At 47.0% G+C, this 15,416-nt stretch overlaps 1 protein-coding gene and 1 long non-coding RNA gene across 2 annotated transcripts in view; one reads left to right on the top strand and one right to left on the bottom strand.

Moving 5' to 3' along the window:
* Nucleotides 1-4,098: 4,098 nt before the first annotated feature.
* On the bottom strand, nt 4,099-13,717 carry LOC143168733 (uncharacterized). Its single transcript, XR_012996764.1, has 3 exons — nt 13,527-13,717; nt 7,432-7,493; nt 4,099-7,191 (listed from the first exon to the last, which is right to left on the bottom strand). It is a non-coding gene; the product is annotated as an uncharacterized LOC143168733 (long non-coding RNA).
* TSPAN7 (tetraspanin 7) overlaps nt 12,852-15,416 on the top strand; it is a 102,582-nt gene continuing 100,017 nt past the window's right edge. The window contains exon 1 of the mRNA XM_076355473.1: nt 12,852-12,978. Within this exon, the coding sequence (XP_076211588.1) occupies nt 12,898-12,978 (81 nt within the window). The 5' untranslated portion in view covers nt 12,852-12,897. The remainder of the gene's footprint in view (nt 12,979-15,416) is intronic.

The raw sequence follows: 15,416 nt of genomic DNA, 5'->3' as shown, positions 1-15,416 counted from the left end.
TTCCCGTGTTTTGAATTAACATTAACCATGAACAACTACATTCCTGGAAGAAAAGAGTGAACACCAGTGTTGCAGAACCAACTCCTCGATGTGTACAGGTTCCAGAAGAGACCACCAACATTTCCCTTCCTTGTTTTACTGTGCCTAACTAAAACAAACTCCCAAATGCTCAGATAAGCCTGGCACTGTATGGCCCTAAACTTGCCTTGTCATCTACCTTCCAGATTCAATTCCTCTCTGCCCTCCCTCTACTGCACTTCAGAATAAAACAGAGCTAAATAACTTCTTTTTCATAAGTGTCGATTACAAAATGCCCTGGTCCCATCCTGCTTAGGTTGTGTGAATAGCCTACGGCTAGACTGTTCTGAACTTGACCCTCATTCTGCATCCAAATTCAATGATACAGCCATTCATCAGCTTGATTTTGGCAGTGTTATACATGCCCTCTGAAACATTATTTTTGGCAGGCTCTCAAAGCATGAGTGACTTTCAGCATACAAATCTCACTGACTTGCTGCATAGTCTCCTTCACGATCCTTGATCAGCATGAGCTCAAGACCTCGGCTGACTAGCATAAAACCAAAAATAGTGCGTTTGACAATGCAAGTCTGAATAACAATTAATATGCAACCTCAGTGATAACAGTTGGTATGTGCATCAGCTGCTCTGTGACGGCTTTTCTCAACCTCTGTTCAGCTGAGCTGGTCAGCAGGAAGAAGGTGCCCAAGAGGGACCTGCAGCTGGTCCCTAAATGAAGCAAAGGTTGCTGTAAGTTGACTTGTCCCACCAAGAACTGACTGGAGGTGGTAACTGCAAAGAGCAAGCCCCTGAATCAGGGCCTTTTTGGCTAGAGAAGAAGTAGTAATGACTCTGCATATTTTTGTAAGCTTTGAAAAATTTTAGAAGCATTTCTATTCTTTTTGACTGCCTACAGTTGAATGTTAGTTAGCCCTGGGCTACCAACGGGGAAATGGCAGCACAGAACAGGGCAAGGGCTGTCCCTGCCACTCAAATTTAGTACTTGAGGACCGGTTCCCAGGCTTTTTCTAAGATCACTGGATCTCATCTCTTTAAGTTTTCAAAGCCTCCATAGAAAAGTACAACGTGCCCTGGAATCTTTGTATGCAATGCGTGAGTGTCCCTGCAGCAGTTCTTTGGAAAAGCAGCAGGAAATATTTGATTGCTGCAGCGCTTTATATAATCCAGCAACTAAATATCCATATGCAAAGGCATCTAGCCCACCCATAACTGAAGAAGTGTTGTGGGGATCTGCTCAAGTCCACTAAGGCATAATTGACACCACTGCACCCCAACCACCCTTTTACAGAAACCCCTGCAGGAAAAAACTTGGGAGAGCTACCTGGACCCTGGCACCATCCTCCACTCCCTAGAGGGAAACCTCAGGACCAGAAGTGATTCAGCAGAAGACGATGCAGCACAGAGTTGATTTGCTTGGCAGCCACCCCACTGCAGGTCCGCTAATGCTGTTGTATACCACCTCTTTCATGGAGAATGAGTAAAGCCAAAACCCTTGCCTTTCATGGAAGGGAGATACCAAACATGATGCAGCTTAGCGTCGTTTTCTGAAGATAACATCCTAATCTAGCAAGTAGGAGTCATCCTTCATAGCGGTAACCCGCCCGTCCATCCTTTCAGCCACACTAAACCAGAGTCTTCCTATTTCTCATGGTCCAGGAGCTGAATCCAACCCTTGCCAGAGCAGGTCTTCGTGCCCCTTTAATGAAAGAAGAGACGAGCACTCAGACTACAAGCCTGATTCTTCAGTCGGTTGTGCGTATTTCATGCCACTAAATAACTGCAGTGAAATCTGTGTTGTAAGGCAGTAAAAGCTATTTTGTGATGGTGAGGGATCAGGCTCGGTAAAATATATCCAGAAATTAAACATGTAAAACAGAGCAAACAGCTCTGGCCTATCAAGGTAATTTATATTCCATTAACCAGAGAAAAACAGGCACAAGAGACATCTGGAAGTGAAAATTAACTAGAACCAGACTAATGACATAAACAAGAGAGAAATACAGCCTCCAGATCTATGTAGCTGAGCCTGATGGATATCACAAGCTAGATTGCTAGGGGTTTTTATTTTTAAAAGAACACAACAAATCAGGGAGGAAATTTTCCATTTGATGCCATAACTACTTGATTCAGAGATTTGTGGGGGCATAAAAGACACAAGCACAGAGGAAAAAATCAGCTGCCAACAGCTCTAGATGCGTGTTGGGCCCAGAACTAATTGAATAACAATAACCATTATTTGAGAATCATTTTTGTTGCCAAAATTCACAACTAATATTATTTACAAACTGCTGTATGACCACCTGCAGATCTGACTGAATTAAAAAAAATACATACATATACACACACAAATAGTCATGAACAACTCTTTGAAAAAAATTAGTGTAGAATATGCATTTAAAAAATGCAAGTTAAGCAAGCAAATTCTCCCCCTGTTGCAATATCATCTTGCACCGAGGCCATTTGCTTCTGGTAGTGAAGGAATTTCTGGGTTTGGTGCATTTCCTTTAAATGTGTGAGAAAGGCTGCATGTGCTCCTAGCAGAAGAAAATATGGCCACAGTTTTCACCTCATCGCTGACCTTGAAATCACTTTACTATTCTCTTGCATATCTAGCTATAAAATCTTCATCCAAACTGCAGTGGGCTCTGCCATCTGTTTGATTCCCCTGCAGATCTGGGCAGAGCAGTTTTATGATCTGCGTTCAGTCGATAATAGTATTTTTATAAAGGTGACAAATGCTACTGCTTAAATACTGGGGGGGAGGGATGTTGGTTTATTTTTTTATTTTCAGTGTTGGCAAAAATATCTTTATGGAGCTTTTATCTGCTCACGTTACCCCAAAAACCCACCAAAGCAAACATTTGCTAAAATAATGGTAAGCTAAGCAAAGCAGAAATGATCAGGTTTTGGATTATATACCGTTATATCTTATGCACCAACAATACTGCTTGCCAAATTCAGAGTCCACAACATTTCTATGCACAAAAGTAATTTTCAGATCCCAGGCTAGGTTTGCAGTGCAGACAGATTAAAATGCTCTCTTTCTTTACTTAGAAGTTGACCCAATTTGACAGAAAAATCTTCAGGAGAGAGTAAATGTAGAACTCCCTATTTTATTTGATACTACTTTACTGACTACAGCAATGCTCTGAATGTCAGTGGTGTTATCCAGGCGCTAAAAACCAAATCCTGCATCAAAACATGTCCCTGAAAGGTGTACCTGGTTCTGCCATTCCTGCACGGAAACGGTGAAGTTCTTTCCCTATGGGACCACCTCCGTAGTGCACCCACCGTTCGTCTTTTTTGTCCCGCTCCCGCACAAGAATAATATCCTGTCAGTAATTCGTAAGTATTATAGAGGCCCTTGCTGCGCTTCTGAAGTCACCAGAACCTAGTAAAAAACCAGTATATAATTTAGTTCGGCTTCGTGTGACTTGTGCAGTCCATGTGGCTCCCTCACTTACGTACGCTGTGCAACTGCCACGTGACAACCTCCCCAAAGGTGGCCTGTGGGATAAAAGATCCTGTGCACGTCTGCAGCCTGGGCTGGGACTCAGAGAGGGCTGTAAAATGCAAGATGGAAGGTGTCGTGGTTTAATTTCAGCCGGCAACTAAGCACCACGCAGCCGCTCGCTCACTCCCCCCCCACCCGGTGGGATGGGGGAGAGAATTGGAAGAGCACAAGTTAGAAAAACTCGTGGGTTGAGATAAAAACAGTTTAATAATTGAAATAAAATGATAATAATAATATGATAATAATAATAATACACAAAACAAGTGATGCACAGTACAATTGCTCACCACCTGCCAACTGATGCCCAGCCAGTCCCCGAGCAGCGGCCCCCCCCCCCGGCCAGCTTTCCCCAGTTTATGTACTGAGCATGACGTCACATGGTATGGAATGTCCCTTTGGCCAGTTTGGCTGTGCCCCCTCCCAGCTTCTTGTGCCCCTCCAGCCTTCTCAGTCGGCAGAGCATGGGAAGCTGAAAAGTCCTTGGCTAGTGTAAGCATTACCTAGCAACAACTAAAACATCGGTGTGTTATCAACTTTGTTCTCATCCTAAATCCAAAACACCGTACCAGCTACTAGAAAGGAAATTAACTCTATCCCTGCCGAAACCAGGAGAGAAGGAAAACAAGCAAATTGCTTCCCTGAAATGGAAAAAGAGAAGAGACAGAGACACTCACTTCATTTTCTAAAGCCTGTAGGTTCTCAGGCACCAAAGTGATGAATAAGAGACTTGCTGAGTTCTTCTTCCCCATGGGGGACATTCACACGAGTGTCACTAGGACGCCTGCAGTGACTCCCATGGACTGACGGCACACTTTGCTTCCCTCATCCATGAAGCCAGCATGATGGCAGGAAGACACAGGATGTTCTGGTGCTGATCTGCAACTCTTGAGCACCAGGTCAGAAGCCTCAGGAGAAGCTGGACAGCGTAGGGAGGTCTTCAGAGATCGTTTCCACAGTGTGTTGTAGTGCTGATGTTTATGCAGCCCCTTTTTTATGTATCCTTTTGCCATGTGAGATTGAGTATTGAATATAATTGACTTTTATATCATTAAAAATTCTTTCAAATGAGTCAATAAACTCTTTATCTCAGTTTCTAATACAGGTATATTTCTGTTGCTTGCCAGTAAAAAGAAGAAACATTAACAAATATATACAATTCAGGACAAACATGTAAAAGAACCATACATTTCAAAGGCAATCAACTGTTATAAAACATTATCAGTTTCAGCTATACATGTTAAAGAAGGAAAGCCCTAGCTGAGTCTGTGTTAATTAAAAATCTGCGTATCTACAGTCTAAGTCTGGTTCCAGCAGACCCAGTGTGAAGGGCCAGCGATGCAGGCAACCTTTGTGCCTTTTGCGTCAGTGACAGTGGCACCGGGACTTGCCTGCTGTGCTCTGTGCTGGGGACGATGGCACACGCACAGGACCTGATCTCCTTGCCCCGATGCTTGTTGCTGATACTGCTATTGGTTTCACCTGCACAGTGGGCTGAGCAGACAGCTAACACAGCAAGGGCCTAGGAGAGACGGTAAGGCAAAGACAGGTGGGGGTGATGGTGGCCAAAAGCGGTAAGAGAGAGGGGAAGATGCCAATAAGCAGTAGCCACCTCAGGGGCAAGATATCAGAAAGTGAAGTGGAAGAGGCGCCCTCTTGGAGCTGCAGGGAGAGGAAGTAGCCGTGCGTTATCCACCAGTGCCCCATAAGGAGGAATGGGGGAGCATGAAGCAAGATGTCCCGGTGCCTTTCCTGTGCACCTCTTTGCCCTTCTGCTCTCAACTCCCTCTGCCTTGAGCTCGTCCTTTTGCTCCTGCTGCTTGAGCATATGGTGCTTTGTTTCCAATGCCAGGGAGACTTTGCAAACAAGCTGTGCATGCTTCTTGCATTCCTTGACCTGAGCCCTTCTAGGGTGGGCGGCCAGCTTGGAGCACAGGCATGGGCATGGGCAGAGCTGCAACGTAGCTGCAGTGTAGCTCAGGCAGAGAGCACGGGTAGAGTGCCCAGCTTAAAAGCACCTCCTGAGGGAAGGGCAGCCTTTCCCGCCAAGGCTTCACACAGCATTTTCTCAAACATCTCTGATTCAAGATGTGACTCCTCCACCCATTATCTAAGCTGGCCCTGAGCCCAAGCAGTCAAAAGCCTAGGTAGGGTAGGAGGGCGTGCTAGGGGCCCGACAGGCAGTGCTTGTTACAGCTGGTAAGACTGACACGGATTTAGTCCCCGACTGTTTGCTGCTCCTCCGTTTAGCGTAACGGAGCTCCTCACACAGTGGCTTAGGAGATTGTTGTATGGTTGTGGAGGAAACGAGGCTGCTCACTGAAGGAAACAGTGCTGAGATTGCTCTTCCAGAAGGAAGGGATGTGGGCACAAAGCAAAAAATCCTCCGCCAAGGGAAGAAGAGTTGCTCTCGTCCACCCCTCTCACCTCATCCAAGAAACAAGCAGTGTCTGAGTGAGCAGTTCACATCCGCTCCATTCCCCAGCATCACAGGGAAGGAGCCTGCTCCAGAAACAGCAGCTGGGCCTCTAAGCTGGAGCTAGATCTTTGCATGCTCATGTAACAGACACCTGTATGCAATATGCAACAGGCTGTCCTTAAAAATCAAGACCTCTGGCTAGGCTGGCACTGAGGTGGGCACAAGATATGCTCTAAGTATCAGTCTTGGTTTTTTGGTTGCTTTAAGATTTGTTGTCATTATACTTTATCTGTAATGAATTGTTTTTTAAATGTTATTGTTTTATACAGCTTAATTCTATCCACCAAACATGCCAACTATTAAATTGTTGTAATTTTTTCTCTTTTTATCACTAGTATGCTGTTGTAAAATAAATGGCTACTTTAAAAATCAATCCTCTTGTTTTCTGAAGACATGAAGAGGAGTCATTGTTTAGAGAAGGAGAAGGAAACCTAGGCACCACGTCAAGAGAAAACACGTTGGCTCAAAATTCATGCAGTGTACCTCAAAGTTCCTTTCACTGTGTGCCTGGTCTCATTTTGCCACCTTGAGCATGGCTATTTATCGAAGAGCTCTTGGGCTGACCGTGGCCTCTGTGACTCTCTTCACACTGTCCCTTGTCCTCCTCTGTACTGTATGAAGTAGGGATTCCTCTGGGTCTCCCAGGGTATCTTCCTTCATCCTCCCACTGGGAATCAGGTCCTGCCAGTTGTACCCTGAAGTTAATGCCAGAATTAGCAGGTCCCCGACATGACCCTCTTCCGACGGTGCTTCGCCTCGTCCTACGCTCTTGTGTCACACTAACGTAATATCGCTTTCCATTGCAGTGGAATTTCCACATCCTGACCTCCCCTGGCAGCATCCATGTTGTCCATAGTCCATCAGCTGTCTCACACCTGGGGTTTCCCAATCCCTCTATCCGCAAGCTGAGGACATGCAGGAGTCCCTGAAAATACTGCACAATAAGCAGACAGTTACATGTCAGTCAGGAGTCTGCGTCTGTCACATAAGCGGATAGCTGCACCTGCATAACAGAAAAGCTGGAATTTGCTTGCTTGCCCCTACTCCTTATGTGAACGCTTGCAAAGCTGCGATGGCAAGAGGTAACTTCTGCCAGTGCTGGAGAATAGGCCAGGATCCTCAGTTCTGCCTGCACTTGCTTCAGGGCAGACTTAGGAGAAATCTAGTGAAAATAAAGCACGGCACATTCAAGAAAGGAACAGGAGGAAAATGGAAACAGTATCGAACGCTGTGGTGTTCAAATTTTAAGGTGCAGCTCCACCATGCTTCTTGACAGAAGCTAAGTAACAGAAAATCATGGACAAGGGGGACCTCATAGATGCTTCTTAACCCCTCACATTGATCTTTCCAGAAGAAGAAATGATCTAATTCCTCCCAAGGTAATTGTAAATTACCTACTGACCTTAAGAAAATGTACAGGTACTCCAGGGCCACCAGGACAGAATCTGGCACTGATATTCAGAACTACAAAGAAAGAAAACGATTAAAAAAAGAGAAACCACAGAGTGTGACAAACCAATCTGAGTGACTCGGCAAATGTGCAGGGTTAATTGTCACTTTATTGCTAAAGATGAAGATTATAAAATTGTATGGCTCCATTTTTCTTGCTGTGTGTCAAAACCCGTATCATCTGGAGATGTAATAATGCTTCTCCCAAAATAATATAGATATGCTCTTTGTATATTTTTCTGCTTTCTGACCTCTTATCTTTTCCAAGTCCTCCACCCTTTCTCTGTAAATGCTGGTGATCTTAATTTATCCTGTTATGGTAGTTATACTTAGTCACAAATGTATTTCTGTTCCACTCCCTTCAGAGAGGACACTTTGCATAGCTTTAGAGCAATCAGGAAAGTCATCACAAGCCATCAGAAGTGCCTGCCTACAAAACAGCTAGAAACTTCCCTTTTAAATCAAGGTATTTGCTGAGAAATAGGAGAAGTTATGAAAACCATATTCATATCGATTTTACTGATAAAAGCCAGATACTACATGCCTGCTCTGAAGGGAAACGGGATAAAGGACATTCCTCCACCACACACTCCCTCCTGCCTCCACACAGCTGGTTGGCTTTTGGGACAAAGCTGCTCAAGCTTCAGAAGTAAAGCTGCAAAAAATCAAGAATTTCATTGTCCCCATAGCAAGGAACAATCCAGGGGCAAAGGAGGGTCACAGCATGGCAGAGCCCTTTCTTTATCATCTAATAGTTATTATAAAACAGCACTAAAACAAACATGGCAAGTGGATATATCTAGTTGCCATCTGGCTTCCGGGAGGACAAGAGTATAGCCTTTACCTCAGTTTTGTTCATCTCTGTACCAGTTTTGGTCTTGTAACTGGTTAGTTTCAGTTGTTAGAGGTATAAAGTTCACTACTTTTACCACTTTTCTCTCGTAAAACTACTTCTTTTGATTCTTATTCCCTTGACATCTCTTTTTGGCCAAACATAAGCCAAAAGCCTTAATTTACTGAGCATAATTCATAAAGCATGATGTGCATTACTATAAAGCACCCTAAGACCTTCTTAAAAGGTCTAAGAAAGTTTCTTAATATTACTACTTCTTCCTCTGTAAACACGGACAGTTTGAGGTGGCACTATGTTCTCAATACTGCAGAGCCATCCCACAAGCCCTTTTTCCTGAATCGGTGCTGAATATGCGTTTCATCCTAACTCATACTTGTTGCTAAACTACTAAAGCTGATGTCTGTATTTGCTCCCTTACGTCTGTGCTGCAGGAGGCTGGATCTCCTTCATCGGTTGCTGTAAATGGGCATACCTCAGTTGACTTCGCCAACACTGCATTTGCCTATTTACAGGGTGTCTTCTCACAAATCATTCTTCGAGATTGGCTGTGTACCCCCTGTGGCTTCCCTGGGGACATATAAAGCCTGAGGCTTCCTTAGAAGACACATTCTGGGGCTTGGGCCTGACAAGTTGGTCCATTGAGGCACCTGCCAAAAGCGTGCAGCTACCAGCCGTGTAACGAACTGGTTGCCATGCAAGAGCTCTTCTTTCTTAGAGCCAAATTACAATGCGGAGATGTCGGTGGGACCTGTACGGAGCCGCCTGAACTCACTCGAAACACACGAGCGCAGCAAAATTATCAGGCTTTTATTTTTCCCTCTGCTTTCTGCCTTTTGCCGAAAAGATTGTCTTTACTCTGCAATGGACTGACCCAGGCTGTAGGTACTGCTAGCTGAGGACAGCCGCTGGCAGGCAACATGGAGAAAGAAGGAACGAGCGACAGAGAAAAAAAACCCCGAACCTCTGATCTCCAGGGAGGCTGAAGCAAGTGTGGATTATAAGCCTGAATGCCCAGTAAAGGGCAGCAGAGGTTGCAGCCTTTACCTTCAACAGCACCACGGGGAATCTGGGGAAGGCCAGAGTGGGCATGAAGAGAAGAAAGCACATTTCATTACCCCTGCTATAATTGCAGAAGGGTGCGAAGCCTTATCACATTTGGTACAATGGCTGCTTACATCTTTACACCACTTTCCCCGGAAAATTTCTATTTAACCATCAAATAACCCATGTCAGCTTCAGGTAAGGATGGAAGTCCTCTTTTTCACTTTCTATGATGCGATGCTCTCCCGTTGTGGGATGAAAGAGCTCCTAGACCGATGTGCTGCAGACAGACTTATTAAGAAAGAGGATATTCCCTGTCCATTATGAAGAAAAGGGAGCTCACGGGCACCCATTGTCAGAAGAATCCCCTGCAAACTGCTAGTGTTTTAAAGAAATATTTTTCAAATGACACAGCTAGGCAAAAATGTCCTGTTTTGAATAACTACAAGAACGTTCTCTCTGCAGGGAGATGTGAAGAGCAATTATGTTCCCAACTTTGCAAACATGGATTACAGAACTGAAAATGTATTTTGCTTTAGAAAGACTTGCCTTGATTTTGTTCAAGAAATATACTTGAAAATCTGCACTCCCAAATCTGCAAAAATACGATAAAATAATTTTAAAAGGTAAACGTGTTTCCAATGCACACATGAAGGGTAGCAATTGTTCAGTAATTCCATTTAAGCCTAAAATGTTTGATGGCTTCTTGCTCTGGTCGTATTTTAATGGTATTTCCTGTAACCAGGCAGATTTATGTCCAGCTCCCTTCAGACTTTCTCATTCTTAATCAAAATTTGCATCGACATCCAATAAAGTATATGCTGCTTGACTGTATGTCAAAAAGCAACTCGGTGTTCCTCCAAATACAGTCTCGGCAGGAGACCGTAGGTTCGGGTGGAGATAACATGGAGTCTCCATTTCGCGGTTTTCAGAACATCATCCCCTCTAGGGACTGACATTCGTGGAGGAAGGAACCGTATTTCCTGATGTGGACTTCTCTTCTTGCGCCTGTTTTCTCTCTGATTCCCTGGTGCAAGTTCCCTGGTGCAAAACCCTCTGAGTTTTAACAACATTGTAAAGGGAGGCTTTGTAGGCATTTATGGAGTTTAAATCCCCAACACATCCTTGTGAGAAGACTCAGGGGCTGTATCTCAAATTAGGCACAACAAGATGGAGTGACCTAAAATCACGTGCTATTGGCAAAAAATGCAACTCTGTCAAAATCAGTGTCTACCAAAATAGCCATACATGGTTTCTGTTGGTTGGATACTTAAATTCTGGTTGATATGATATTTTGTTTCACACTTTCTTAAAAACACCTGAAGGAGAAGGGAGGTACAACCATAGCTACTGAAATAAATGGTTATTGTCCCCTGGCCTGTGACAGCAGCATTTGTTTTCTACAGCCCATGTGTGAGGGGTAGGAAAATAAGTTTCTCCTGCTCTTGCTTAGCTATTTTCTGTCAAAAATCTTACTGTAACTTTTGTACAGTGAATATTTTTAACTGTTTTTAGTGTCAACATAATTTTTTGCAGTTACTGCACTTATTTACATTTTAATGGCCAAGTCAATAAAGATTTATGCACCTATCATCTAAATTTTCCACAAAAGTGGTGAATGCTTCAAAAAACAGTATCTCCTGCAGAATACTCCCCCTCCAAGCATCCTTTAAATGCCTTCATTGTTTCAGGAAACAGTAGGCTATCCATTAAAATAGCCAACTGTTAAAGTCATAAGTCAAACCCAGCAAAATCTTGCAGCAGTCTTCATGGCAAAATTTCTGCATATAACAAAAGCACTTGCTCAGGGACCATTTTTTCTCTCTCTGTTTTTAAACACTGTCCCTCGAATGGCAAAGTCTGCTTTATCACTTTGGTATGTCTCAGCTGCACAAACTACATTGTTTTCGTAGCTTGAGGAGATACGCTGCTTAGCATTGACCTTGTTTCGATTTTAATGCAGTAAAAGGTGTAGTTTGGAGGTCCCTGCTTTGGGGAGTGTGCAGGCACACCATTTAGGAGGGACATGCTGTGCTCCAGCATTCACTCCCATGCACACATACCCTCCTCCAAAACGTGAACTACAGAAAAGAAAACCTGAAAGCATTCCCTCCACGCCTGCCCGTGGTCTTGGTGCAGCAGTTCAGGCTACCGAGGTACATGTGCACACTCATTCTGGCCACGCTCTTCTTGGAGGCAGCCACACCACAAGCCTCTTTTATCCCCACCCGGAGGAGGCTGGTGAGACCCACATCACCGCTCTGCTGCCAGGGCTCGGCAGGATCAGTTCCCTTTCCATTCCTAGACTAATATGGTTATTTCTCTGCTGGATTTTGCGGTGGGCTGGTAGCTGCAGTGACAATAGCAAGAAGCAGGCTCTCTCCAGGGCTGTGCTCTCTCGCCAGGGTGTGTTGCCACTCGAGGCCCATCCTGGCCCGGCAGAGACGAGCCAGGTCTGTTCCAGCTGAAGCTCAGGGTCTCAAAGACGCAGAAGTACAAGGTTTCGGATCAGTTTAGGCCAGCGTTCGATGTCCAGATTAGTTTTAGGGTAGAGTCCAGATTCGAGGCTGAGGTGAAGCCAAGGTTAGGGACCAGGCTCCAGCAGCATCCCAGCTTCATGACCTGCTCTTATAAGGTAACATCCATAAATCCTACTGTCTCGACGCAATCACGTGCGCTAGAGCTGCCAAAGAGAGGTATGTCAGAGATGCAGAGCTGGAGGAGCCCTGGCCCCTCAAATGGATCCGCTGCAGAGCTCTCGCTCTTAGATACAGCCTGGCTCACCCGCGTTATGTGGCTGTAACCAGCGCGCCGTTAAACCTGTGCTACTTGCGCTTGCCACGGTCTCCAGACCCTTACAGCTTGGATACAAACACAAATTTTCATCATGACACTGAAACACATTTCCTCCCATACGGGCAATTCCTTCTCCAGCTCCGACTTTCCAGTCCCACCTCCCCAAGCAACCGAGCAGGCCAAGTAATGTCTGTGAGCATCTTCACAAGAAAAGGGGGCTGCAGGGGGGGTGTGGGGTGTGTCTTTCACTTCGTCTTTCAGAACCAGGCTCTCCCCGCACCCCCCTCCCCCCCGAGACAGTCCAGCAAATTTCACCCTGGGGGCAGAGCCCGGTGCCCTGCGGTCACCCCCCGGCAGATGATGAAGCTTCAGGGAGTTAAGCGGCGGGACGGCCGGCGGGTCGCCCCCCCACCCCGCCCCTGCCCCTCTTCCCGCGGAGCCCCCTCTCCCCTCGGCGGCGGCGCCCCGCGGGCAGCGCCCCCTGGCGGCGGGGCGGGCGGCGGCGGGGCGCGCTCCCTCCGGCGGGGGCGGCGGGGGGCTGCGGGCGGCGGCGGCAGGCGGCGCGGTGAGCCGGGCCGAGGCGAGCGGCGCGGCGGGGCGAGCCCAGCGCTGAGCTCACCTCCCTCCGCCCCCCCCGCCCGCCCCCCTTCTCCTCCTCCCTCCCTCCCTCCCTCCCTCCTCCTCCTCCTCCTCCTCCCGCGCCCAGCCTGCAGCCGGGATCTCAGTATTATGGCATCGAGGAGAATGGAGACCAAACCCGTGATAACGTGTCTGAAAACCCTCCTCATCATCTACTCCTTCGTCTTCTGGGTGAGTGCGGCGCGGCGCGGCGCGGCCACCGACCGACCGCCGGGCAGGGCCCGGCACCCCCGCGGCGGCCGCGGCCCCCACCTGCCCGGGGCGGGCGGCGGGGCCGGTGGCGGCCGCCTGCGGGCTGCGGGGGCTCCGCAGCGCGGCTCCGCCGGGATGTCACCGGTGTGCCGCGCGGGGACGTAGCTCTATGGATGCCGGAATATATACGTGCATACACATATATACACACACACACACACACGTATATATGTATGCACACGCACACATATATATAAAAATTATTTTTTTTTGCCTCTTCTTGCGGCGGACTAATACCCCCGAGCCCCGGCGGGGGAAAGTTGCAGGGGTCTTCCCGGCTGCCGCGATGGCCGCCCCCTTCCCCGCCGCCTCCCTGGCCCGCTGGACCGGGGCGGGGGGGCTGCGGGGCGGCCCCGCCGCCCGTCTCCCCGCTGCCTGCCGCATCCCCGTCCCGCCCTGGGGCCCGGCGGGGTGCCGCCTCCGTGCCCCCTCCCCGACCCCCCCCCCGTGCTCGGCCCGGCTCTTACCTGGGCGCACCGGGGGCTGACCTCCACCGCCGCCCGGTGTATCCTCCGCGCTGCGTTTCGTAACCCGGCTCAGGCTCCCGTAAACCATTTTTATGACCCAGATACATTAATTGAGTTGCAGTGATTGACTGAGGGGGAGCCGGCTTTTTCAGGCGACCCCGGAGGCTGGAGGTTTTCGCAGCGTCCTGGCCAGTTACTCGGCAGATCCCTGGCGTGAGCAGCGTATTGTGGCGGCAATCTGCAGATTAAAGACCTTTTAATGGTACATGGTGACAACATATGATAACGGCCCCACCGTGCACTGTTAGAGACCGTAATCTGCACATCATTGATACAATACACTGAAGGGGGTTTGTCACTTCCTAGCGAGGGAAGCTGATTGTGTATTATTGTTTTAACAGCTTTGTGCTGTGAAAAGTGTCAGTGAAACGGAGTAACTCAGATTTTCATCATTCTGCTTAAAAATGCATTCTAAACAAAGAATTGCTTATTCATGGTAATAATGTTTTACATCTTTATAGTGAAGATATGACTCTTCCTGCTTCAACTTGTAACTTCATAACCAAAAGTCATTTTGCTAATCCATACTTACGGCAGTACCTCTGTGTTATTGACCCCCCCACCCCCTGGTATTTAACATACACCCCCCCCCCCCTTCTTTTTTAACAATTTTGGTGGTAACCGCAGCAGATGTGTCTGATGACTGAAATGGATAGGAAGCCGGAATCATCTGTTGTTTTTTTGTTGGCAAGTAGATCCTTCACGCTAGTCTCAAGGAGGTAGGTTGCTAAGTTTATACGCTTGCCACGATTTAAAGATTCATCCTTTCTAGTGCTCTGTTCTCAACGGATCTACAAGAGACCCCTCTTCTTCCTGTGATTAATGAGCAACTGCAGGAGCTCTGGTGAATTCATGGTATCTTTTCAAATTACGCCTTTTTAAAAGTGACCGCTGTATCTGCTGTAGCCTGAATAAACAGAGGACTTAAATCGGCATGCCCATCGAGCTAGCACATTTCATGAACGCTAATCTCATTAAAAAAGAGAGAATTGTACATTGAGCCAAGCAGCTGGCTAAGGGCATTTGCGCTGTAGGCCGTCGTGATGCCAGGCCAGGTTGACAGCTGGGACCTCGTAGGGTAAATAACACAGCTGAGCTCTGGTTTGGGCTACAGCAATGCGTCTGTGCCGGTGGGATGCTCTAGTGCAAATTCTTTTCCTCTGAACTGTCTGTCAGGCTCCCGTGTGTCCCAGTCTTCTCCAAGGGCATGGCCCACTAATGTGGCTCTTCCAGTTACTTAACACCCGACAGCTGTCAGGGTGTTTGTCTGTTTGTCCTCTTCCTTGAGCTTGGAAAAGGAGGAAGAAAATAAACGGTTGGAGACAGAATCCTGCAGCCATGAGCAAAAGAAAATGAATTTCTTTTCCATCGTGCTTGCTGTTGCATCTGGTTTCCCAAGGCACCAGCCTAGGGAAACCTAAGCAGATCTGAATGGGAGAAGACAACAAGGTGCTTGGTAACGGTCCGGAGTAGCTGACAGCAGGCCCTAAGTCTTCGTCAGTTATTTTTCCTTTTAGCACAGAAGAACAAAAACGAATTCACATTTTTGGCCCATTTCTGGGCTTTGAATCAACCCATTTAGTATAAATTGGAGCAGAAACATGGTGTGCTCTGGCCGTATCCTCATTTTCTTTTTATAGGCAAGTTCGAGAGCTGAGGGATGCGCGGAGTTGTCTCAACCCCCCTCCATTATTTTCTGGGGTGCTCTTTGTACTCTCACAAGCTGCTGGCTCCAGAGTCAGCGTAACTCAAATTCGGTCCCTGTGAGTTCTCAGAGCTGAAAATATGGAGAGGATTCAATAGCAGGAACTATTTTAAAAATTTATTTCT

This window comes from Aptenodytes patagonicus, chromosome 1 (genome assembly GCF_965638725.1).
Source record: "Aptenodytes patagonicus chromosome 1, bAptPat1.pri.cur, whole genome shotgun sequence".
Taxonomy (NCBI): domain Eukaryota; kingdom Metazoa; phylum Chordata; class Aves; order Sphenisciformes; family Spheniscidae; genus Aptenodytes; species Aptenodytes patagonicus.
Note: the sequence above shows the minus strand (reverse complement) of the source record. Positions and strands in the feature narration are given on the sequence as shown.